General features: G+C 42.2%; 1 protein-coding gene across 1 annotated transcript in view; it reads right to left on the reverse strand.

The window, feature by feature from the left end:
• The window catches only part of FRMPD2 (FERM and PDZ domain containing 2), a gene marked incomplete at both ends in the record, with an annotated part of 96,861 nt that extends 70,604 nt beyond the window's left edge, over positions 1–26,257 (reverse strand). The window contains 4 exon segments of the mRNA XM_082673625.1: positions 1,431–1,556; positions 1,845–1,902; positions 1,905–1,933; positions 26,233–26,257. Coding sequence (XP_082529751.1) covers positions 1,431–1,556; positions 1,845–1,902; positions 1,905–1,933; positions 26,233–26,257 — 238 coding nt within the window.
• Positions 26,258–27,140: the final 883 nt, after the last annotated feature.

The following is a 27,140-nucleotide window of genomic DNA, read 5'->3' on the forward strand; positions in this document are numbered from 1 at the left end:
CGGTAGCTAGGACACTAGCAGCTGCGTCCAAATTCACAGGTGGCCCAAGAGTCTCAAGGTAAAAGGTAAAGAGAGATCAGATCCACCCGGAAATTAGCACAAGTCTGAGTTCTCTGGAGCCAATTCAGGGACCAAGATAGCCGGTCTTCTGGATGTACTATAGCTGTTCATCAGAACCTCCAGGGCGAGGAAGAGGGATTGAAGACTCAGGAAGAAGATGCAGCTGAAGGGACCGGTGCACAGCCTCCCCACGCGGGGACCCTCACCCTGACTGCGCATGTGTCATCTCCCGCATGGGGAGCCTCCACGGCTGGCTGGCAGTCCCCAAGCACGTGTGACTTCGGAGCTGACATCTGGGTGTGGGCACTCAGTGTTTGTTCCAGTTATGAATTTAAGGCCTCGAATCTCCAAATCCGTCTTTCAAGACCTGCTCCCTCCCTTAAGCATCTTTTACGGCGAGCGTGATGTGCAGTTTTCTCAGTAGAGGGCGCTGGAAAGACATTGCGGGAGGCGGGCTCTCCTGCGGTTTCGAGGGAGGTGGGGGAGCGGTCACCGGTTTGTGCTTAAGAGTGACGCTCTGCTCCTACGCACGTCCCTGGGCCACCCCTCGGGCCGACCTTGTCAAGTGATCATCTTCTCGCGACCCGGTCTACACAGACTCGTTGGGCTCCAGGCCTCCTGCCGGCACTAGGTCCCGGAGCTGTGGCTCACCTGCTCCCGCCCCCAACCAGAGGGTCACCTGTAGGCAAGCGCCTGTGCCTAGCTTGTCCGGTGACTGCAAACGGCTATGGCCAGGCAAAGCAGAGAACTTTGCCATCATCGTGGGCTGCAAGCACAGCTCCTCCAGCCGATCTGAACCCCAACCTGGGGAGGGGGCTTCCCTTCAAATTTTGTCCCTCACTGGGTACTGCCCTCAATCCTAGGGGGCCATGTCGAGTTTTCTTATATCTGACAGTTACTTTTCTATGGGAGTTATAAATAATTCTTTATATTAACCTCCCCTGTTTAGACCACTGAGTGTGTGGGTTCTGTCCCCTGATGGGACACTAGCTGTTGCACCATCTTGCAGGGGGCCATTTTGCGGGTGCCAGCCATCCTGATAGCTGCCCCCTGCCTCCTGTCTCTGATTCTGCCCAGACTGCCCAGGTGTTGGGAGAGGCCCACAGAGCTGCAGCCGCTCTCTCCCTAGACACCATGCCCAGAAAAGTTGCAATACCAAGGCAAAAGAACTTTCTTCCAACTCTGCGGCATGCCATGGGTCCAAGAGACAGAGCTGCCCTCCCAGAGCAGCTCCATGGGTGGGTGTCCTTTGCCTACTCATTCTAATACCTCGGACGGATGACAGATCAATAAGCAGCACCCGGACATGTGTCTGGGAAGCTTCACATTCAGCTCCCTGTGACTCAGCTGCCCCAGTCACACACTCTTACCACCACGGAGGTCTTCCAGGAGCCGCTCAGCAGCCAGGGACAAGAGGGACCAGATCTCCTCTTCAGACAGAGCTTCGCCCCGGACCTGCAGGGCACTGGCCAGAGTCACAGAGGCCGGGCTCATGCCTGCAAAGACACACGTGTGGCAGAGCCCTTGCAGTGTCCAGGAGCATGTCTGGACCAGCACTGGCCATGACAGCCCATGCATGGTCCAGCCCCCTCTGCAGCACACCAGCCCCATGTTTTATCGCTTACGTTCCCCTGCCTGGGTGCAGGGCCAGGCACACAGGAGAAGCTAAAGAAATGTTCATTGGTGGCTGGCTGGGTTCAGCTGGTTCTCAGTGAATGAGCACATAAATAAATAAACTCCCAGTTAAGTGTTAAGTCAATAAATGAACGAATGAACAAACAAACCATGAGAATGGTTCCCTCTGAGCTGGGCATGTTCTGTCACAGAGAGCTTCCTTGTCTGGGGAATGTCTCTCGCCTGCTGTCCTCTCTGTCTGGGAAAGTGGGTAAACAACGTTTTTTGCCTCCCAGACATGATTCATGTCTTTTCCTCTCTGGCTGCCACAAGCAGAGTTGGATTTGGTGCCAGAACCAGCCCTGTCTCTAATGATCACCAACACCTGCCTGAAGGGCAAGAATCAGTAGAAGGAATAGTAAGCCCTGTGTTTTGAAAAGGTGCAGACTCACAGGAAAGCAAGGGACTGATCTGCTGGAGAAGGAGGTGAGAAAGCTGGTCTTCTCTTCCCTCTCTTCTTAGAGGCTCTCTTTAAACTAAAGCTGACGTTTAAATGTCTGTCCCCCTGACAAAGCTGCCACCCACTAATCTCCAGCGTGGAGAGCCCCAGGTGCGGTGGCAGCAGGAAGAGGCCAGGCAGGCTTTTCCTAATCCATTTGCGTCACTGATCTTTTCTATAGCCGGAGCGCCGAGGGCGGGTGTGCTGAGTTGGGGGCAGGGTGGGGAGCACATTATGGCCCAGCCATCCCTCCATCCAACATGCTAATCCCAGCTCTCCACTTGCCAGCTGCTCAGCTCCCTCCACGCACCTCCAAAACCAGCCTCCTGCAGCCTGATTCCCAGGAGAAAGAGCCTGGCTCTTCCATCTGTCCCCTGAGGGTGAGAAGGGCACTGCAGCAGAACCTAGACACTTTCTGTATGTGGTATTATTTACCACAAGGAGTCTGCGGAGAGGGACTGTTGATCCCATTTACAGGCAGGAAAGCAGTCCAAGGGAATCCAGGCAAACAATGATGGAATCAAAGCTGTAATCCAGGCCCTCACTTGTCTTTCTTTTCTTTTCTCTTCCTCCTACTTCTTCTTTCAAACTTTTCTTGAGACTTATGGACTAGGCATTCTCATTCTGCCACATTTTTCTAAATCTTTATAACCACAATGAAACACTGTCTAGTAAAGAAAAAACAATGGGACAAGATTATGATTCTCAAATAGGAAATGAAATCTCTGAATCTCAAAATGAAGTATCTCTCAAAAAATATGAAATGTGATTTTTTTTCTAGCTATTTTATGACTAGAAAAAATTGCATTAAATGTATAGAAAGTCTGGAGTCGTTAGTTAATACCATCATTTCCATATAGTAATTGAATGGAAGAAGGACAGCCTTTTCAACAAATAGTACTGGATCCATCATGAAAAAAATGCACACCTTATATAAAAATTAACTTAAAATGGATTATAGATTAATGTACAACATAAAACTGTACGTTTTTAGAAAAAATAAGAGACAATATTTGGATCTAGGACTAGGCAATGGGTTCTTAGACTTGACACCAAAAACACATGTCATAGAAGAAAAAATTGATAACTTGGACCTCTTCAAAATTAAAGACTTTTGCTCTCAGAAAGATGCTGTTAAGAGGATGAAAAGACAAGCTAGAGACTGGGAGGAAATATCTGAACATGTGTGAGGTGGTTAATGTTGCCATGTCTGCTTCTTCAGCAGATATTTCCTGTGTCAACTCTTAATATCAACTCTTGAGCAGAAGAACAATATTTGCCCATCACAGGCTTTTGTGCAGGGTTTTAAAATGAAGAGACTGAAACTGAGGACTTCGTGATTGTTGAGCATAATGTAGTCAACACTTTCCAACACATGCTAATAGGAGGAACAAAATGTATATACTGTATATATTCACATTTTCAATTTACCAAGCAGAGGGAAATGAAAATATGCACAATATGTAAAAGGGAGTAGGACAGTGCCTAGCACAAAATAAATATTATATAAGTGTTAACTTTTATGATTAATATTGGACAGCACTGACCTAGTATTCATAGGGAATTATTATACTGTACTGAAGTATTACAAAAGTTATTATAGTGATAGATGGTCTTAGATCCTAAAAGTTCTATATTTGACAAACCAACATATTAAATTTTTCTTATTTAATAGCCAGCTAAGAGGGTTTAGGCTTGGTTGAATGAGATTTCTGCTCCTATTTTAATTTTGGAATGTAAATGTACTTACCATCCTGCTTGAAAATAAATTTTACTGCACTAGAAATTTGCCCTGAAAATTTATATATTGTGCCTCCTGTAGAAGGGACACAACACCAGCTATAGTCTTACAAAGGGATTAAACCTGAGTCATATCAGGTCTCTGTATCTCGCTGCCATTTTATGACCTTTAAAGGGTAAAGAATATATTGAACTACACAGAGAGTATGCCATTGCGAAATCCAAACTTGGGAAACTCTGCAAGTCAAACAGCCTAAGTTCTTCAGCAAGTGAATTATTTAAAAAAGAAGAAGGGAAGGAAGGAAAGAAAGAAGGAAGGGAGGGAGAGAGGGAGGAAGGAAAGAAAGAAAGAAGGGAGGGAGGGAGGAAGAGAGGAAGAAAGGAAGAAAGAAGGAAGGAAAGAAAGAAAGAAAGAAAGAAAGAAAGAAAGAAAGAAAGAAAGAAAGAAAGAAAGAAAGAAAAAGAAAGGAAGGAAGGAAGGAAGAAATGGAAAGGGAAAGAAAGAAGACAGAGGGGGAAGGAAGGAAGTGAAGGAAGGGAGGGAGGGAGGAAAGAAAGGAAAGGAAAGGAGAAAATGAGGTAATGGGAATGCCAGAGTAAAAACCTCCAAAAAGCCCTCTCCTCCATAAAAGCAGTGATGAAACAAGCAGCCTTGTAGATATAGTAAAGATCAAAACAGAGTTGTAGCTCTTTCAAAACTCCATTGTCAGAGAATTATCATTATTTGACCTGTCTGGCAGTTCTCTGGAAAGCCCCTCTCACAATGTTTGCTATCACTTGACCCAATTCAGAGTTTGCCCAGTGCAAGCAGACTTTTCCCAGGGGACATTTCTCAAAAACAATCAACAGCAATTGTTTAACATTGCAGCTGCTGGAGGTAGCAATAACAGTTGGGCAAACAGCAAGCTAATTAAAAAACAAAACAAAATAAACAAACAAACAAAAACCTTAAAAGAAGAAACTGGGAAATGAGATATCTATAGTTACCTTTGAAAAGCTCCAGAAAATCCCTGAGAGGCGAAACACTCACCTCTGGCTGACCATAAGATTCTGAGAAAGTCCGAAGTGATAACTAAGACAGAGTGTGTACTGCCTGGCTGAGTGCTGAAGGCCTGTTCTCACAACACACAGAGCCCTCCAGCAAAGACTGGAGAATTACTGGTTACAAGCACTTAAAGAAACCCCTGTCCAATCATTAGGTACCCACTAAATTAACTGAGTGGAGACTTCAGTGGCCACCATGACAAAGAGTACAGACTTACAAAATTAGTTGAAGAAAGTAATTAAACAAACAGCAAATGGGCTATGAAACAGTCATCATCAGCCTTTCACCAGCATGTTGTGATGCCTCTGGGCTTCTCTCCAAGTTTTTCTAAACGGTCTGGTGGGCGAGTGCATGCTACTGCTGTACCGTGGACTAAAAAGGGGATCGTTAACTATCTAAAGGATGGAGGGATCCCACCATATGGATAAACCCAGTCCTGCTGCCAGTGAGGATGCTTGGAAAAAGCATCCAGCCAACAGGCATAACTTTTGGGGGGCGTTTCATTGCTGCACCCTCATCTCTCAAGCATCTTGCTGGATCTCACCTCCACTGCCTGAGTCCTCTGTATTGACTCCATTCTCTGAAGACTTCTGTGGTCATACAATAACCTAAAAGTCTCTTTTTCCATCTGAAACCCCATTGCCCATTCAGGAGTTTCCTGGGGCTCCCTTCCATAAGTTCTCGTGCTGTGGTACATCCTGTCAGCCACCAGCTTCCAGCAGCCTCGCAGCCGGGTCTAGCTTGGCCTAGAAGCTCCATCCATGACCTTGCTCTTTAGTGCTTCTTCTTGGGCTGCCCTCTCACGTGGGCCATGGTGGGAGCATCCCTGAGCTTCATCTGTGAGATTGCCTAGTATATTATAAGCTCTGGCTACGAATAGAATGGTAGGTCCAATAGAACATCCTACCCTCATGAGGCTTACATTCTAGGGGGGATGGGGAGAAGGGGACAGACAATGAACAGGTAAACAGATAAACAAAATAATTCCACAGAGAGAGAGAGACTAGGCAGAACAAATAGACAAGGGGAAGCACTACAGCATGCCTTTGGTGTGAGGACACCTGAGCTGGAATGGTCCAGGAAGGAGCCTTGGAGAGGTGACATTTGAGCTGAGACTTGAAGGTCGAGAAGGTGTCAGTATTGGGAAGAACTTTCCAGGCAGAGGGAACACCAGGTGCAAAATCCCAGGGCATGGCAGATTCTGAGATCAGAGAGAAGCTGGGCAGGACAGGAGCATGGGGTGAGGGAAGCGAGCAAGGGGGCAGAGAGGTGTGAGGGGAGGCGCAGAGCTGGTCAGGTGCACTTCTACCCAGCCTCTCTGGCCAAGGAGAGGAGTTTGCATATTTGCCTCAGAGCAGTAGGAAACTTGGCCTACCTGGTAGCTTGCAGCATAAATGAAACCTACGCTGTGTGACGCCACTCTGTGTGAAGCCACGCTGTGTGATGCCACGCTGTGTGATGTCAGGCAGAAGCCTTACTGACACAGCCACGCTGCTGAGTATGGACCAGAGCAGAGAGGGGATTACGATGCCTGAGGGCTGGAGTCTAACACCTTATCTCATTTCACCTATTCTGTACGTGGAGATGGCTTTTCTCAAGGGCAAGGCTCACATCTACCCCCACCCCCCCACCCCTCAGGAAGAACCATGTCTAATTCACCTAGACATCTGATGAGTGACAGTCACCGAGTGCCAGCTGGTGGATCAAGCCGCCTACCCGAGGGAGGCTGTGCCTTGTGCATTTGTTGCGGTGACATCTTACAGTGTGTGTAAAGTGCTGGCTTCTGAAGAAGTCAGGATCTCTACTAATCCTAATCATCTACTGACTGTGTAGTGGCTTTTGAACTGTGAGATTTTAGTCACGTTCCAGTATTCTGCCCTCACTTACCTCCTCTCCCTCACCCTCCACCAAGGCACCAGTGATGATCTCTGGCCTTAAACAAAGTATAGTTAGTGTGATTTACAACCCTCTGCAATGCCCTAGGAGACATTCCTGCATTGGGACAGAACTTGGACCAAGGTCTCTGGAGCTTCAAAGACCCTTCTTAGCTCAGGAGTTCAAGGGCCCACTGCCTAGGAAGAGAGAGCATAAAGGTGGAAGCGAGGGCAGCAGAGGAGACCTGTATGGTGGGGATGATGCCCAGCCTCTGGTCTCCTTGGGACAGGCCAGTGGTTGAATACTCCTTCCTTGAAACACTCCGTGTTACTTCAGATTCCTGGTTCCCCTAACTTTCTCAGTATTCTTTCTCCCTCTCGCTGTCCCTGAAATGCTGTCCCTTACGATTCTATTACAGACCCTGTAATAGTTTCTTTTGGTTGCAGTAACAAGTTACCACAAACTTGTTGGTTTGTAGAAATTATTATCACAGAGAAAACAGTCTCTCAGGGCTGAGATCAGTGTCAGCAGGGCCACACTCCCTCCAGAGGCTCTAAGGGAGAATCTGTTCCTTGTCTCTTCCACTGTCTGTGGCTGCCACCATTCCTTGGCTTGTGGCCACATCACTCTAATCTCTGTCTCTGTAGTCACCTCACCTTCTCCTCTTCTGTCTGTTTTAAATCTCCCTCTGTCTGCTTCTTACAAGGACATTTGGGATTAGGGCCACCTGGATAATCCAGCATAATCTCCCCATCTCAAGACCCTTTAACTTCACCACATCTGCAGAGTCTTTTTTGCCATATAAGGTAATATTAACAGGTTCCACAGACCAAGATGTGGATATCTTTGGGGTGTGCAGGTGGAAGGAGGCATTATTCAGCCTGCCATAGACTTTTTCATGCAACACTCTCTACCTGTTAGCTAAAAAAAAGACATGAACTTTGGGAGGTTGAGTCCCCAGCCAGGATAACAGGCTGTGAGCTTGGGCACACAGCATATGCATAACCTCTCCGAGCCTCAGTTTTGTCATCTTGGAAATAGGGTTAATCATGGCAGTTCCCTCATGGAACTGTTGGGAAGATTATATCAAAGTGCTCGATATATAAAAGGTGCTGAACTCATCTTATTTACCTCCTCTTTCCATCTCTGCTCCAACCACCCAGAGAGGGATTTTAAGCATCAGGACTGCTGAGCAGCTTCCAAGTATGAGATTTTTAAGCTATGGTGTTAATTGTTTCCATCTGTCTGCCAGGATTGAGCCGCTATAAACTTCCCATTTTCAACCTTCAAAAAATGCCTAAAATATCTCAATGTCCCCAAAATAGACACCCTGGGGAGGGACCAGAGAAGGATGTGGGGCTCCCATGGAATCAAAGCTTTCAGAATGATCCTTGTTTCTCTCCTCCTTTTGTTCCATGTGTCTCCCTTCATTCCTCTCCCTTTGGACAGTCATTAAAAACCATCCATCTGCACTCAGGCCAAAATCTGAGCAAAACTTTGCAGAAGGCAAATGGCACCCTTCCCCCCAGGAGGAAAAGACAGCTTCTGCCTCATCTGGGCTCTGTTTAAAGCGGTAAAGGACAGGGCTCTTACCTTCCAGAACTCTCCCACAGTGAGCTCCTTGGAACCTGACCTCAGGTGACATTCTCTCCACACAGTCCCGACCCTGATTTAAATACTGGCTGCAGCACCAGCATAGCATGACCTTGAACAAGTAAACTCTCAAAATCTCGTTTCCCTCATCTCTAAACGGAAATGATACTTCCTACCTTACAAGACAGCTGTGAGAAACAGAACAAGCTAATGGAAAAAAGGCAACTAGCAGATAGCCTACCTTTCTTTAGTACCCCAAGGTGGAATCTTGCATTTCTAGATAAGAGAGTGGATACTAGTGTCCAGAAAAATATTTAGAGCATTTTAAAGTAGTGTCACTCCCACCTTCCATTCTTACATACCATTTTCCCAATTATTTGCCACTTTCCTATATTATCTGTCCTAATGAGGCAAGTTTTTTAATTTAAGTACATTTATTTAAAGAGGAAACTGTATAATATACTTATAGTGAGTGAAAAATCAGTATTATTGGACATAAATAGAAGGTAATTATAACTAATTTTTTAATCATTGAATTCTTGCCAGATAATATTGCCTTCCAAATGCTCTGAGCCCAAGGCCTGATCTTTCACTGTGAAAGGAGCAATTCTTTCAAGAAATGTGAAAGGCCTTTGGCTCTGAACAGACTCTCTTCTTGACATAATCAGAATTAAAGTAAAATGTCAAAAACATAATTCAATGTCATTAACGCAGCCTGCATTCCAGCTATTCTTTGATCCTGCTTGTCCTTTGGAAAGTACTGTTTCACCCTTTTTTAAGGCCTCAGGGCCAGTTATAATGCAATCTGTACTCAGAGGGTACCAATTTTACTTACTTTATGATAATGACTTAAATTTTATTTTAAAGCAATGCCTTCCAAGGAGACAAGCCCTTTATAGCTTAGTTTTCATAAACTTGTATAATTCCCATAAAAATGTTTCAAAATAGGCAAATCAAAATGATCCCCACTTCCAGATGAGGAAACTGAGAATTTAACTGACAAAAGGTCACAAAAGTCACACGTCTAGTCAGTGCCATTTAAGCTTCTAAATGAGGGGAAGGGAGGAGTTGTAACCTAACGAGATTAATTAAAGCTATGTGTGTTTAAATTAGTATTCAATTTATTAATGTTGTGAATTTTAAAAGCTGCTTTTTCTTAAACCTTAAATTCAGTATTATGCTCCATTCATCTAGTGATTGATATAAAAAAAGAACCACTTGACAAGATATTTGCTTAATGTTCAACTAATTCATAATATTAACCGTCAGGGTGTTCTCCAGAAAACCAGTAGTAATTTGCACAGTCAGAGAGGTTTGTTCACATACCTCTTCCCAGACTTCCCTGTGACCAAATTTTTACCTTCCAAGTCCCTGGCCAGCCAGCTAAGTTATTGGCCACAGCCCATGAATCAGTATAGATTTGACCTCTGGTAATTTCTCTTTCCAGGAAAAGTCAACAACCAGGTACACAGCTAGAACTTCTGCCCACTGGGAGGACTTCCCTTCACCACTGTCCTCCTGGGTGGTCCCAGAGAGGGGCTGCAGCACTGTAGCTGTTCCACTTTGGGGTGGCGCCAGCATATCATGCAGAACCATCTGTAAACCAGGCCCCAGTTCTTCCTCAGTTAACGGGTCATAGGGAACTCATCATGAGGCCACAGGTGCAGGCTGAGAGGGAACAGGCAGTGTAGCAGGAGAGGGGACCCTGGCCTCATGTGAACTACTTGTGCCTTCAGGGGCTGCTGAGCCAGATATCACATATACCACTTCCTGTGCACACCTAACTTCATGGCTTGGTGGGTCAGACTGCACCCAGCTCATGATGGGCGGCTCAGGTCATATGGTAACTTAGTGGCTCATAGTTAAGTGTTCAGCCTCTACTAAGGTCTAGTACAGGACAAAAGATGTTCATCAAGAGAGTAGCTATCCTCAGATGATGGCAGGGCTTTGCTCTAAAATCCTAAGGGTCTGAAGGGTCTGCACTGTGATTCACTCACAGGGGCCTGACAAAACTCCAAACACCTTTATCTGCCACAGACACTTCAAGCACCATTGGATCTGCTGGGTCATCTGGGCCAAGCGTCAGAGCAGCTCTGTTGCAGAACCTTCTCTTGCTCTGGGCCCTACTCATAATTAGCAGATTTTCAGGAACTTCAGTAAATTGGCTGGAGTAGCACAACCAAATGAGGAATATGTTTCCTTCAAAATCCAAAGAGCCCCACTAAGCACTGTGCCTTTTTTTTTATTTGTAGGAGAGGCCAGATGCAGCAACTTATCCTTCACCTTAGATGGACTACTTCAACGTGTTCCACACCACTGGACCCCTAGAAATTTCACTGAGGTGGAAGGCCCTTGAATTTGGGGGAGATTAAATTCCCACTCTCTGACATGCAAAGGTCTTATCAATAAGTCTAGGTTAGTTGCTACTTCTCACTCATCAGGTCCAATCAGCATAATGCAATCAATGTAATGGACAAATGTGATAACTTGTGGAAGGGAAAGGTGGTCAAGATCCCTGCAAACTAAATTATGACATAGGGCTGCTGGAGAGTTAATATGCCCCTAAGGAAGGACACTGAAGGTGTATTACCGGCCTTGACAGTGGAAAGCAAACTGCTTCTGGTGGGCCCTACGAACAGGTATGGAGAAAAAGGCATTTGCCAGATCAATAGCTGTATACCAGGTACCAGGGGATGTGTTAATTTGCTCAAGCAATGAAACCACATCTGGAGTGACAGGAGTTACACCTTGATTAAGTTTGTAATAATCTACTGTCATTCTCCAAGATCCGTCTGTATTCTGCACAGGTCAAATAGGAGAATTGAATGGGGCCATGATACAAAACACCATCCCTGCATCTTTCAAGTTCCTGATGGTGGCTCTAATCTCTGTAATCCTTCCAGGAATGCAGTATTGCTTTTGGTTTACTATTTTCTAGTGGCTTCCACTTGGCCTTTCCCACAGTGATAGCCCTCACTCCATAGGTCAGAGAAGCAAGTTAGCATTCTGCCAATTGCTGAGTATACCTATTCCAATTATACTTTCCCAAACTGGGTAAATAACCACAGGATGGATTGGAGTACCACATCTACAAAACACGTTAACAGCAACACCCAGATTAGTGTTTGATTGAATAACTGGGTACCATAGCCTAGCTAAGTTGACATATCGCAAATTAACCATCATACCTATGATTAACATGTTAAATACTCGTAAAAAATTAATTCCATTTTCAAAATTAGTTAATGAAGTTCTCTTGAATATTTGAACTGTATTTTAAACATTAATACTTTTAATTAGGCCAAAGCAAATTAACAAACCTATCAGGCCAAGTCTTCTTATATATATATACACAACTCCCATCAATATAATGAATAAAAGTAGAATAGCAAATAAATCAGGTTCTCTTAAACATTTCATAATTGTTTGGTGCTGATGCAATTAATATTGTGTTTATAATTTCAAATTCTAATCATCAAAGAACAGTTGACTATTTTTGAATTGTATGTGTCTCCCTTTAACTTCCACCCATAAACACTGTTTATAAACTTAACTAATTACATTCATATAATTTCACATTAAATCATTAAGTCAAGTATGTTGAGTGTTCTCTAATATGTCATATTTTCTTAAATATTTCAAATATCTTAAACATATTTCTTCATGATTACAAGGCTTATCTCTAAAGGAACGTTACAATTATTAATGCTTTCTGCCTTTGTCTTCCCAAACTTTTGTTTTAGTTCCCCAGTGGAGGCTACTGGGTCTAAATATTTAGTTTATAGATTAGTTACAGACAGAGATTCTGGATCTGGGTCCAAGGTTTTGCAGATTAACTGGCTGAAATTTTAGCTTTGGGACTTTTCTATTCCACAACACAACCTCTTACAACTGGGAATGAACACTTTTTCATGATGTTTACTTGCCTGAGTTGCATCAATTGGATGCATCACTGGCTCATTATGATTATAATTAAGTGCTTCATCATCCAAGTTATACTGTTCAAACTCTATACTCTCTTTTCACTTTCTTATCTATCTCCTGTATCTATTTTATCCACCTCCTCTCCATAGTTCTTTAATTTTCCACAAGTGTCTGAGAATACTCAGATACCCCACCCCTGTCCCAACAGGCCCGTGCTTCTCAGGGAATATTCACCGCCATGCAAAGTGAAAAGCAAAGAGCAAGAAGACCCCACGTGACCATAATCAAGCCATGTTTAAATTCAGCCCTTGTGGGCTCCCCTGGTGGCACAGTGGTTAAGAATCTGCCTGCCAATGCAGGGAACACAGGTTTGAGCCCTGGTCCAGGGAGATCCCACATGCCACGGAGCAACTAAGCTCGTGTGCCACAACCACTGAGCCTGCGCTCTAGAGCCCACGAGCCACAACTACTGAGCCCACATGCCACAATTACTGAAGCCTGTGCGCCTAGAGCCCGTGCTCTGCAACAAGAGAAGCCACGGCAGTGAGAAGCCCATGCACCGCAACAAAGACCCAACACAGCCAAAAATAAATAAAATAAAATAAATTTTTTAAAAAAGTAGAACTCTTCCTTGTGGAAGCTGAGAGAGAATGGCTTCAGATAATCCACCTTAAAAAAAAAAATCTTTATGGCAGTAACGAATGGGTGAATTTGAGGAACTGTGGGGGAGGGGATTATAATACCTTGATTCAACCTTACTAAAAATTTCTGTTGAAATCCTAACAGTGTCAGTGGTGCTTAATGAAAGACTTCAAGTAAAGAAATTATTGACCCAATGTTTGAAAGCTCAGGGTTGGAAAGATTAGGGGGGAGATTAGTGATTTACCTATGAGGTATTGTAAAATTTAAGTTAAATTTATATTTATACTATAGCTTATTAAAATGGAGGTTCTGACTAAGTATTTGTTTATTTGCTTTAATAGTTAGTCTACTATCTCTGACTTGTAACCTTGAAACTGTGTGTTTGGAAACGTATATCACAGTTGTTAGAAGGCTTGCCATAGAGAAGCATGTTTGTTTCACCCAAAAATGACAACAATGTTTGCAATAGGAAGTTAGGTGTGTCCAGTCCTGTAAAAACTAATTCACTATAACTGTAAGGCTTCTTTACATTTTACACTGCCTGAATATCTATTAAAAATATATACACAAAGATACTCTTAAAGGTAAAAATGTATATTAAAGGTTTTGTCTTTGTGAAATTTACTTTTGGAAATAATATAAGTGATTCTAACAAATGGACTTTGAAATACTACACAAGGGACTTCCCTGGTGGTCCAGTGGTTAGGACTCCACGCTTCCAATGCAGGGGACATGGATTCCATCCCTGGTCGGGGAACTAAGATCCCACATGCTGTGTGGCAAAAAAAAAAAAAAAAGAAAAAAAACATGTTACACAATGTCTCGTTCCTCCACAGATCTATAAGGTGTGTGCTGGGTGACGTTCCCAAGACCGCCCCCAGGTTCCATGATTCACTAGGAGGACTCAAAAGACTCAGTTTATAGTCCTAGTCATGTTATTATTTAATACAGAGAAAGAATACAAAGCAAAATCAGCAAGAACAAAAGGTAGATATGGCAAATCCGGGGAAAACAAGGCACAGGTTTCCACAGTCCTCTTCCAGTCAAGTTACAGAGGATGTGCTTATCAATTCCCCCAACGATGAGCTGTAACAACATAAGTGAAATATTGTCTACCAGGAAAGCTCATTACCCAGCGTTTTTACTGGGGGCTGACCACATATGCACCCTCTGCCTAGTATGCACCAAAATTTCAGAGTCCCAGAAGGAAAGTATGTATTCAGCATAAACCATATTATTTGCACCATCTAGGCACAGATAATGCCTCTTATCAGTTAGGGTGGTGGAGACTCTCCCGAAAACCAAACTCCCAAACATCAGCCAAGGGCCAACCTTTTAAGCAGGCTTTTCCAAGAATAGCAATCAGTCCTGCTATGCTGTCCTTTCTGTACAGAAGGTTAATATGGCTAGTGTACAATGAAGGAGAGGTAGAATGGAACAAGATGAGATTGAGGAGGTAAACAGAGGTCACATCATAGAGAAGTGTTCAGGCCATGGTAAGGCATTTGGAATTTTTCTGAACAAAATGGTAAATTAATGAAGAGTACCTCTGTCAGGGTTCATCCAGGATAACAGAAATTAGGTATTTCAAAAGGAAAAAAGTTAATACAAAGGATTGATTGTATAAGCAATGGAAGAGCTGGAAAGACGAGAGGGTGGTTAGGAAAATGTCCAGCACAGAGAGTTGCAAGCATGTGAGCAACTGATAGAATTCATACTTGTGAAAGATCACTCTGGCAGCAGGGTAGATGGTACAATTGAAAGGCTCCAGCATCCTTCTAGTGTAAGTTCCAGAAGAGAATGGAGGGAGAAGAGAGAAGGAGGATTTGAAGAAATAAATGAATTGCTGAGGGCTGTCCCTAATTAAAGAAATGGGAGTCCTTAGGTACAAAGTACATTCAAGTAATGAACAGGATAAATCAAAATAAATTCACACCTAGACACACTACAGTAACACCACACAACATCAAAGACAAAGAGAAAGTCTGTATGTTATCATTCATAAAGACAGATTATCCATAAAGCAATTACACTAGTCTTGGAAATTATATCTTAACAGTAGCATATAAGCCAAAAAATTTTAGGGTACTCATCTCAAAGGTAGAAATCCAGAGAATTCCCTGGCAGTCCAGTGGTTAAGACTCGGTGCTTTCACTGAGGTGGCCAGGGTTCAATCCCTGGTCGGGAACTAAAATACTACAAGCCGCTTGGTGCAGCCAAAAAAAAAAAAAAAACATAGAAATCCAATCTATAGTTTCCAAATCAGCAGATTATAAAAAGAATACTAAAAAGTTTATTAATCCAACAGAAAGTAGAAAAAGGAAAAACAAAGAAAAATAATGATAAATAAATCACACAAAATAAGATCAAACACATTAATAGTATATCAGAAATCAATAAATGTAAAAAGATTAAATGTACCCATTAAAAGGCTGGATTTAATCTGTTTAGCAAAAGACACCATTACCATTAAAGAGTAAAATGCTAACCCAGAGGGGGAGATGATATCTGGAATACATATATCAAAAAAAGAACTTTTATCTAGAATGTATCAATATTTTAAAAACTACCACAAATCAATTTTAAAAGAACAGATGCAATAGGAAAAAATGGACAAAAACTTGAACAAGCACATCACAAAAAAGAATACTCAAGTGGCCAACAAACATATAAAAAATGTGCTCAACTTTATCAATCATCTGGGAATTCCAATTAGAATCACAATGAGATACCATTATACACCCATCAGAAGGACTAAAATGGAAAAGACATAAAGTACCACGAGCTGGTGAAGATATAGAATAACTGGAACTCTCATATCTCATTGGCAGAAGTGTAAATTAGTACAACGACTTTAAAAAAACTACCTGGCAGTATCCACAAAAGCTAAGCATGTGCCTACTCCATGACCCCAAATTTCTACTCTTCATATATACATGTCCACAAAAGGCAAGTAGTGAATGGACATAGCAACACTATTCATAGTATCACCAAACTGGAAACTACTCAAATGCCTATAAACAGTAGGACAGATAAATAAATTTAAAATACTCTACAGCAATGAGACAGAACAAACTACAACTAAATGCATCTGATAAATAGAATAGTGAGAAAAATAAGCCATGCACAAGAGTATATTCTGTTTGATTCAATCTATATAGATTAAAAAAAGAGGTAAAACTAACCTTTCCTGTTAGAAGTCAGGATAGAGGTTACCCTTAGTCAAGGGAGAGTGGTGGAGAGGGTACAAGTAAGGCTTCTGTCATGCTGGTAATATTCTGTTCATTGATCTGGGTGCTGGTTATGCAGGTGTGTTCAGTTTGTGAAAATTCATCAAGATGTGCACTTATGATTTGTGTACTTTATGTATCTTTAATGTCAATAACAAGCTTTTTTAAAAAGCTGAGTTCATCATATTAGAGGGAAAAAGAAAATCCTGCTAGAGTTGTTTAAAAGAAGCCATCTAAAACAGAATAACAGAAAAATTGAAAAGACAGAATTAAGGATAGGAGTGATATGGAAGCACTAACCAAAAGAAAGCTAGCATAGCAATATTAATAAAAGACAAAAGTTAAATTTTTTCAAAATAATGACCAAGAAAATCCTCAAAAAAAAAAAATACCAATCATGAACTTAAATGCACCAAAAATACAACCATAAAGTCTATAAAGAAAAAACTGACATAGTTACAAGGAGAAATTTACAAACTGACAATCATAGGAAGAGATGATAACATATTTTCTTAGAAATTAATTATTCAGATAAAATAATAAGGATACTGAAGATGAACAATAACATTAACATATTTCTTTTAATAAATCTATGATCAACAAACATGTTTCTGTTATAAAAATTACATGATTGGTAAATAGGGGAAATAAAGTCCATATAATATGGAAATAACGTTGGTAAACACTTAATTAGTCTTCTTCCTAGAACAGAGATGTTTTGCACCAGGTAGTAACAAATGAGCACCAAGTAACAGAGCTGAACTCAGCGAGCCAATAGGCTACGGAACACACTTCCCCATTCATTTCCTGTACTTCATCCTCACTCAGTGTGTTCTTTTACTCTGCTTTGGAAGTATTCTGTCTTGAAATTTTCTCTGATCTTTGTGCATCATTAGCTAAATGTTGGATTCCAAGTATTAAGCATGCAAAGTGGTTTGAAAGTGCCACAGAACCATGCTGTGACATAATTTACTCTGGCAAGTGTAAGAGAAGACAAGTTTTAACGATGAAAGAAAAGCATGAAATTCTAAAGCATTTTTTAAAAATGGAAGAACATGGGACATCCCTTGAGCTACTGAATCAAGGGCATCAACACTGTTGCACAAATTAGAGACAGTGTAAAAATAAAAGAAACTTATCTAGATGGAACAATTGATTGCTAGTTCAAAAAAATCTAAATGAAGATGAGAAGTAAGAATAATAAAGGCAATGGAAAGACCAAAGATCAAACACAGAAGTCATCAGGGGAAAACTTCTCCACAATTAAAGAAAAATCCCTGGCAACATATAAAGACCTTTTTATTAAAGCTAAAATATTTCAAGTCTGTTATCCTTTAACATTCACAATGGCTGGTTTAGTGGCTTCAAGACCTGGTATGTCTTCCACAATGTTAGGCTCTCTGGTGAAGTGCAAATGAAGAAGCTGCAAAGACTTTTTACCCGGTGTTAAAGCAAAAAATAGTCATATTATAAAACCCCTATGAATAAAATAGTGTGGCATTCGCATATGAACAGACTAACGAAATAGAATATAAAATAGAAATAGATCACATTGAATAAAAAATTTAGTAATTTAAATCAGTGAGGAAAAAGCATTGACTAATGAATGATATTGGGACGATAGTTGTTCACTTGGCAAAAATAAATTCAAATTCCTACTTCACACTGCACACAAAATTTAGGATTAATTAAAGTACTAAATAGTATGTATCTATATAGGAGAGACAGAGAGAGAAAGGAGGGGAGGAAAGGGAGAGGGAGAGAGGGATTTAGGATATAATAATGTTTATTTTATTTATAAATGAAATGCTGAAAGCCTTCTTAAGCAAGATAAAAAAATTCAAAATCCATGAAAGACAAGTGGTATATTAGACTACATTAAAAAAAAAAATGTTTGGTATGGCATTTACATGAATTAAGTCTTAAAATATGCAACAGGCAGACTTCCAGTTTCCGCTCCAGTCTGTGAAGAGTTTGGAAGTCATCACTCCCATTCTCACAATTAGAAAAAAAGTAAGTGGCTGGAGTCAGTACCAGGAAGGAAAACAGACGGTAACTGACAAGCTGCAGAGGCTGAGGGTGGACTAGCTTAAGTTACAAATTTTGCAGGGCCCAGTCTTAGAGGGACCACACACTTTCATGAGTTTTATCTCCAGGAGTCCCAGCAGGTTTTTGTGGCAAATATGAGAAAATCCCCTCATGATTTCCAGCAGGGGAAGAAAAAACATAACCATTTTGAAATAAGCCAAGAGCATTCTGATCTCCCCATTAAGGGAAACTACTTTACCAGAGTCTAACCAAGATAAGGGAAGGAAAGGGAAATACCCAAATGCAGTGCCTCTAGCCTTCCTGTCTCACCACAAGGGAGAAGGAAGCTAAGAAGAATGTGTGAAGGTCACAGCCCAAGGGAACAACAGACTTACTAAGAGACTGAGACCTAATCATAGGATTATAGAACACAACTTCTTCCCCACACCTCACCACCACATCAACAGGACTCCTGTATCATAACAGAGGATGACAGTGAAAAGAAATGCAAGGATTCTATTTAAGAAGGAGTTTTTAGAGACATGCAAAGACAACAGGGGAGACAAAAGCAAAGATACTAGAAGAAGTTGAAGCCTCAGACACCTACAGCTACAGTAAATAGTAAACACAGTGTGAATCTTGGCCAGATAAACACAAGTGCTCACACGAATGGCTTATGTATCTCAATTATTACCCAATACATCATGTCTGGGTTTCAACAAAAAATTACAAGTATGTATAAAAGCAAGGAAAAAACACAGTCTGAAGAAATAAAGCAAGTGACAGAACCAGGCTCAGATATGACAGAGATCTTGAAATTATCATACCAGGAATTTAAGAGGACATTACATAATAATAAAGGAGTTAATACTCCAAGAAGACATAACAATCCTTAATGTGTACGTGCATCACAACACAGCGTTCAGAATGATGTTAGAATGACCAAAATCCGGGACACTGACAGCACCAAATGCTGACAAAGATGTGGAGCAATAGCAATTCTCATTCATTGCTGGTGGGAATGCAAAATGGTGCAGCTACTTTGGAAGATAGTTTGGCAACTTCCTGCAAAACTAAACATACTCTTACTATACGACCCAGCAATGGTAGTCCTTGGTATTTACCCAAAGGAGCTGAAAACTTATGTTCATACAAAAACCTGCACACGAATGTTTATGATAGCTTTATTTCTAATTGCTAAAACCTGAAAGCAACCAAGATGTCCTTCAGTAGGTGAGTGGATAAATAAACTGTGGTATTTCCAGACACTGGAATATTATTCAGGGCTAAGTAGAAATGAGCTATCAAACCATTAAAAGACATGGAGGAAACTTAAATGCATATTACTAAGTGGAAAAAAACAATCTGAAAAGGTTACATACAGTATGATTCCAACTATATGACATTCTGGAAAAGGCAAAACTACGGAGACAGTAAAAAGATGAGTGGTTGCCAAGGGTTAGCTAGGAGAGTGGGATGAATAGGTGGACCACAGAGGATGTTCAGGGCAGTGAAACTATTCTGTGTGATACTGTAATGGTGGATACGTGTCATTTTACATCTCTTCAAACCTAAGGAATGTATAACAACAGGTGACTCCTAATGTAAACTATGGGCTTTGGGTGATGATGTGTCAATGAAGGTTGATCAGTTGTAACAAATATACCACTGTGGTGGGAAATGTTGATAGTGGGGAAGCCTACACATAAGTCAGGTCAGGGAGCATATGGGAAACCTCTGCACCTTCTGCTCAGGTTTATGTGAGCCTAAAACTAGAAAATAAAGCCTATTTTTAAGAAACTTTAGTGGGCAAAAGACAGGAAGAGACATTTTACTGAAGCAGTTATACACAGGGTGAATAAGCACATGAAAACAGGTTCAACATCACTAGCCACAAGAGGAAAGAAAATTAAGACTCTTAGGAGATATCACTACCCACCTATTAGAAGAGAAAAAAAAGTGATCATACCAAATGGTAGTGAAGTTGCAGAGAAAAAAACTGTTCATAACCAAAATGTCCTTCATCTGGTAAATGGTTAAACAAATTGTGTATAGCTATACCGTGGAATACTGCTCAGCAATAAAAAGCAAACTGTTGATACCTGCGACAACTTGAATGGATCTCAAGGGCATTATGCTGAGTGCTCTAAAAGGAAAGTCTATTAAAATAAAATAAAATAAAGTAAAATAAAATAAAATAGTAAAATTAAATTAAATTTAAAATATATGAAACAAAATAAATATTGAAACTTAAAGTTCCTGGAGTAGGCATTAACAAGCCAGGTTTCTGGTCCTAGTTCTCCAGACATTCACTTTGGTCTGTAAAATGGAACGAGGCTTTACATCTCAGCTCAACCATTTCTCCCTGGCAACCAAAGACAAAGAGTACATTCCTTTTGCTGGTTGCATCACCCCGTGGGAGAGGGAAAATGTGAAACAGAGGTAAGTGTGTTGGGGGCTATGGTCTGTGAATACCAGCTGGTGAGGTCTGCTGCATCCAGAGCAGTCCAGGAGCCAGATAAGCCTGGGAAGGCCCCTCTTTACAGAGACCTTAATCTCCTCTCATCTTGCAGCCACAGCTAGGAGATCAACCTCTGGTAGAGGGGACTCAGGCAGGGCAGGGACTTTGGTGGGTTCCCGATCTCACGCAAGTTGATGGGTGGCTCACCCTGTCACAAACCCCACAAAATGTTCCACCGGGGGTGACGCTATATCCTTCAGCTGAATTTATCCATCGAGAACATATCATTAAACATAACTACTGGAAAAGAAACGGTCCTTAACTATCTCTACCAGGCTTAACTGTTCCAAGAGACCTTGCTTTAGACCAAAAAAGAAACATCTGAGAACAGCGGAGGGTTGAAGAAGTGAGGGTTTTTCCTCACAAGACATTCCAAGTGGTTTCAGGGAGAGAACTACAGTCTCAAGCTCCTTGCCTGGGTTTCAGTCACCAGTTTCCCTTTCTAGGCTCTTGAGTTCAGGAGCTGTTTCCCACTGTGACATCTATAAAGTGCAATACAGTGAGCTGGGGAAAGGGATGAAGGTCAAGCTGAAAGTGACTATTTCTGTCGAGAGAGAGAGAGAGAGAGAGAGAGAGTAATCTGTGGTTCCCAATACCAATAGATAAGCAGAAGTGAGATTAAGAAAAATCATTAAAGAAACTGCAACTCATTATTAAAGCATACAGAACACTGTCCATTCCTACAGGTAATCAAGGAGACTCAACTGGAAACAGTCAGGAGGCCCATTTTTCATCCATCAAGTTGGCTTCAGTGCTGAGCACACTCAGTGCTTGTGAGGTTGCAATGAAACTGTTCCACCCAGAGACCTGACCTGAGACTGCTGATTTATGAAGCAATCTGGCAATACCTATCAGGAGCCAGGAGATGTCCATCTCTCCTGGCAAGTTATTCCTCTTCTGGGAATTTACACTAAGAATATAATTGACATGTATATACTCAAAGAGATGGGCCATAGCGTTATGTGTAACAATGAATATACCGAAATACCTAATGCCAGTGGGCCTCAGGGTTCTTCCTGCCCTGGCCTCTCTCCTCAAATCGCTCTACGTACTTTAAAGTTACCAACTGTCAACTCACCACTTCCAGTCGTGCCTCCAGTTCAGACTTCTCTCGTGAGCTCCTTTTTGGTGCTCCCTGCTGCCTACTAGACAATCCCATTCGGATGCTCAAGACTGAAATCATCTTCCCCCCAATGCCTCTTCCTCCAGCTCCGTATCCAAACAAATGGCATGACCACCTACCCAGCTACTCAAGCCAAACCTTCAAGCATCACTCTTCTCTCCTGTCCCTCAACTCCCCATCCTCTTAATCGTTACCTCCAAAACCTCTCTCAGATGCATCCATTTCTCCCCAGCTCCACTGCACAGGCTGGCCTAAGCTACCGGCATCTCCCACCTAAATGACAACTATATTCTCCCAAATGGTTTCCGCTTACCACTGCCCCAATCCATTCTCCATTCTGTGGAGACCTCTTCCTAAAACACAAATCTGGGCTTCCCTGGTGGCGCAGTGGTTGAGAGTCCGCCTGCCGATGCAGGGGATACGGGTTCGTGCCCCGGTCTGGGAAGATCCCACATGCCGCGGAGCAGCTGGGCCCGTGAGCCATGGCCGCTGAGCCTGCGCGTCCGGAGCCTGTGCTCCGCAACGGGAGAGGCCACAACAGTGAGAGGCCCGCGTACAGCAAAAAAAAAAAAAAAAAAAAAAAAGCTGTGGGTGGAAGGGACCTGCAAAAGGGGATGAAGGGGGTGGGGCAGGGGCAATGACCAGGGCCAGAGACTAGGGGAATTGAGAGGGGGAGAAATGGTCAACAGGGCTGTTTTCATTCACGCTCCCATACATGCTGTGTGCCCTGCCTACACTTCTCTGGCCCACCAAGAGCACTTCCTTAGTTCAGCAGGTCCTTCTGAACCAGCCCTCTCCTTCCTCCATAACCTCAAGTCCAATGAGCAAGGCTGATGAAGAGGCAGGATGGGCAAGGGACAGCACCCAGGAGTCTCTCCGGGAAGGTTTACATTGCTTTCCAGATAGTTTTAGGCTAAAAACACTTTGTAGAGAGTAGCATCGCATTCATTTCATAGCAGGGCAAAGTAAACATTATTTTAAAAATGAAAGGATTAATGCACAATGACTTAGCCAAAATAAATTCCATTGAGTGCTGATGAGCCGGACCTAGGGGGTTAGATGCTGGGAATTCAAAGAATAGGATCCCACCAGGGGAGTGAGCACAATGTCTCCAGGCATCAGAAGAAGTCCAGTGACATCTCTTGAAGGTTGCAAACTTCCCTCATCCTTCTCTGTTTTGTCTTTAAATCATAGTCATCTTTCCATACTGGTCTTTTCAAAGAGTCCAGCATTGACTTGCACACCTGAATCCATTCCTGTATTTCCTTTCTTGATGAGTGATGTATTTGTCCATAGAGAGAAACAGGTATTCTTCTTAATTCCTTTCTTTGTCTCCCCTTCTCCCATCCCCACTAATCATATTCCTATCCCCACGGATTCTGCTTCTTTAAAACTTTCTTGGATACTGTGCTGTGCTAAAGAAGGTTCCTACTGACTGGTAAGAACTAATTATTAAATCTCCAGAAATTTTGCAAGCTGGTTGTTAAACACAGCTATTACAAAAATTAATTTATAGAAACTTCTAATTCAATAAATTATATTGATAATATACTCAAATTCACTTTCCTGATTATATTACTATATATATTATGCTGTCTATGCTCTTGAGCTTATTTAAATCAATTCCATGTACACGGTAGAAATTATATACTGATACAGTGGTGTACTGGTGCATATCACTTCCAACTTTGTGTTCAGAGATATCACAATGGGAACTTAGAAGTGGCCATAGTGGGAGTATTTACACCAAAGAAATTGGCAAAAGCTACAAATCAGGGCTTGGTTTGTTGTTTTGTTGATTGTCTAGACTGTGGACAAAACAAAAAAAAACCCAGTAAACAGTGAATGTTGCCTGCCACTGCCGCCACCCCAATGGTGGGTCCCGCAGAGGGGAATTCAGGACAGAGAAAAACAGGATACTGGCCCAAGATAGTTAAGATGCATATCAAAGGAATTATTTCTATGAACCCAGACTCTTGCATCTTCCCATACACAGAAAGGCACTAAAATCATTCACTTGAGATGTCTGTTTTTTGTGTTTAGCAGTAATCTTTTTTTTTTTTTTTTTTTTGCAGTACACGGGCCTCTCACTGTTGTGGCCTCTCCCGTTGTGGAGCACAGGCTCCGGACGCGCAGGCTCAGCAGCCATGGCTCACGGGCCCAGCCACTCCGTGGCATGTGGGATCTTCCCAGACCGGGGCACGAACCCATGTCCCCTGCATCGGAAGGCAGACTCTCAACCACTGCACCACCAGGGAAGCCCCAGCAGTAATCTTTTGATGTTCAACTGCATGTGTTGTTTTATTTTTTTTCTTATCAGCAAAAACTCCCATGTATACTGGCTCTTCCTTTACCTCTTTGGAACAGTGTCTCAGAGCTCTCGGAGAGGCTGCCTTCCCAGGCTACAGTCCTCAGTAATGTCCTCAAATAAAATATAATTCTCAACTTTTAGGCTGTGCTTCTTTTTTTTTTCAGTCAACAAGACTTATGAAAATGATAAAGAAAATGTTAACAATGCAGATTAAAGCTAAAAGTGTGTCATGTCTGCAGTTATTACATTGTAAATAGAACAAAATTTGAGGAAATGTTCTTCCAGAATTAAAACTATTGTCCAATTCAGCACAAAAATCACTCATGTCATTGACAAATGAGTGGAGTTAACATATTCACCTTCATTGCTTAACCTTCTTCTTCCTTGGCAACGTAAACAAAAATATCAGTCAGTGTTGGAACTATACTCATTGGTCAATTGCAAATATAGGCTGACTAAGGATACAAGAGTTCAGCAAAAATCAATGAATACATTCCATGTGAATCAGTTGGCTATACAGAATTGGCAATAAAGAGTATTGTATACTTTATTGCTTGTAAATTGTGCAATACACATTCTTCACATCGATAATGTTTATAACAAACTTACGTATATATCTATGCATGTTTGGTTTTCTTCACAGTGTTTGCAGCACTTGCGTGGAGGTTCTGAACATCCCCACTATCGTTTCCTTAAATTAGGCCATCCATCATTATTCCAGGCTCACTCTCTCCGATCCCATACCCATATTACTACCAGAATCATCTTTCTGATATTTAAATGCAATCATGACATCCCCCTCATTAAAATTATCAGTGGCTCTGCAGGAACTTCTGAACAAAAGACACGCTATAGAAGGCCTTCCTTGATCTGCTCTGTTCACCTCTGCAACCTCCTCTCTTGTCAGATGCCCAACACTCGCACTTCACTCAAGTTATTCCAAACTGCCAGCTGTTCCTAGAATGTGCTCTACTTATTCATGCCACTGGGCCTTTGCACGTGCTTTACTTTGCCTAGGATGCCTTTCCCCAACTCCTCCCCTCCCATCACCCACTAGTTCCCCCGTAGCATTCGAACAGTGCTCAGACAGCACCTCTTCCAGGAGCCTGCACCACTCCAGCTCTTGCTACCAACACAAGCTGCTGTGCAGGTTCAACTCGCTGTCTCCCCCACTCACCTGGAAGATCCTGTGAGCAGAGAAATGTGTCCGCAACACCTAGAACCTGGCCTGGCACACAGGAGACACCTAGTAAGTGCTTCTTGAATTGATAAACTAATTGATTAGTTTCAGCTAATAGCCAATAGCAAATCACAGGATTGAGCCAGCAGATATTCATCTCTGAATTCAATTACTGCTTTAAAAAAAAAAGGCTGTTTAAAGTGTCGAAAAAACTCAACTGAGTTTTTTCTTTCCTTTAAGCATGCATATAAAACTAGATGAATCATTGACATTTTTTTCTTTGTTTCATTGTTTTCTGAAAGTCAACTAGACATGGCTTGAGACTCTTTATCTTAAACCACTGACTTCCTGTAAGGAATATCCAAAACACTCATTCCTGAAAGATAGTGACAGCTCTCACTTATTGGGCTACTCTTATGCTCCAAGCATGTGCTAAGTGCCTTTCGTATGTCACCTCATGTATCTTCAACATCGCTGCAATGTGTGTACTATTATCTCATTTAACAGGTGAGGAAACTGAGTCTCAGGAAAAGTATAGCATTTCTATGAGTTTAAACAGATGTTGAATAGCAAAGCAGTGATTCAAACAAGGGTTGGTCTGACTCTAAACTCCAAGTTCTCTCTGTTGAGCCCATTCTTTACTCATTAAGAACAAATGCACTGTCTGAATCAGTCCCTACCAGTAGCCTGGAATGCATAATACTCCAAACAACACTGCAAAGAGCCTTTAACACAAGACCTAGCCCAGCTGAGTTATCCTTATTCCCAGTACCCAGATCCAGTGAATGGGTTTGCCCTTCCCTTGATCCAGTTTGATAGCAGAAAAGTGAAGGATGCCAAGGAGTACCTGTGTCCTGTGTCAAAGGCTGCATCCAAAAAGTCTCCGTGACCTGGTCTAGGCCTTCATCATGGACCACTTTCCAACAGGAGCGGGGATCTCGTCTCTCGGCTGAGCTGCCTCTGTCGCCTGTACTGCTGCCTTTGTTTACTGTTTGTTACTAAGCGCTTGGCGGCCCAGCACGTGAGTCAACAAGGGCCCTTCTCTTTCCTGCGGCTTGCTCTCGTGCCCTGAGCCCTGTGCAGCCTCTGGCCTGTTAGCAGGCAGAGCCACCCCAGCAGCCCGAGTCCTCAAAGCCAGTGATCCGAGAGAGCCTGTAAGAGCTCAACTGGATTAGGTGCCACTGAAGTCAATGGGATTGCAGCTCAGCTGGGGCTTTGACAACGATGTCACTTTATCTCCTGGTGCAATCAAAAGAAAGAGCCCTGCAAGGAACCAGGGGGCTGGCCAAGAGCTGAGCCTTAGTTTCATTAACTCCATCCGTTCTCCATGACCTTTGGACCTGCATGAAAGGACAGAGAAATGTGCAAGAACATAATGAGAAATAATGGCCTGGAGCTGCCAGTGGGAAGGCAAGAGGAATGTGATTGTAATCATCGCTTATGTGCACATAATAATAATGATAATAATAACCGTGGGACAGGAGGAAACTCTTGGAGGTGATGGATATGTTTATGGCATAGATTGTGGTGATAGTTGCACGGGTGTATAATGATCTCCGTACTCTTCCAGTTGTACACATTAAATATATACTGCTCTTTGTATGTCAATCAGCCCTCAATAAAATGTTCTTTTTGTTTTTTTTAAAGGAGCACTGTGGTTGGAGAAAAGGGAAAAGGAATTCTCACACTCTCTGGTACTTACGTTCAAAAAGGAGCCAGCATAGGGCTTCCCTGGTGGCGCAGTGCTTGAGAGTC

Source organism: Grampus griseus (assembly GCF_964374135.1).
Source record: "Grampus griseus genome assembly, chromosome: 16".
Lineage (NCBI taxonomy): Eukaryota > Metazoa > Chordata > Mammalia > Artiodactyla > Delphinidae > Grampus > Grampus griseus.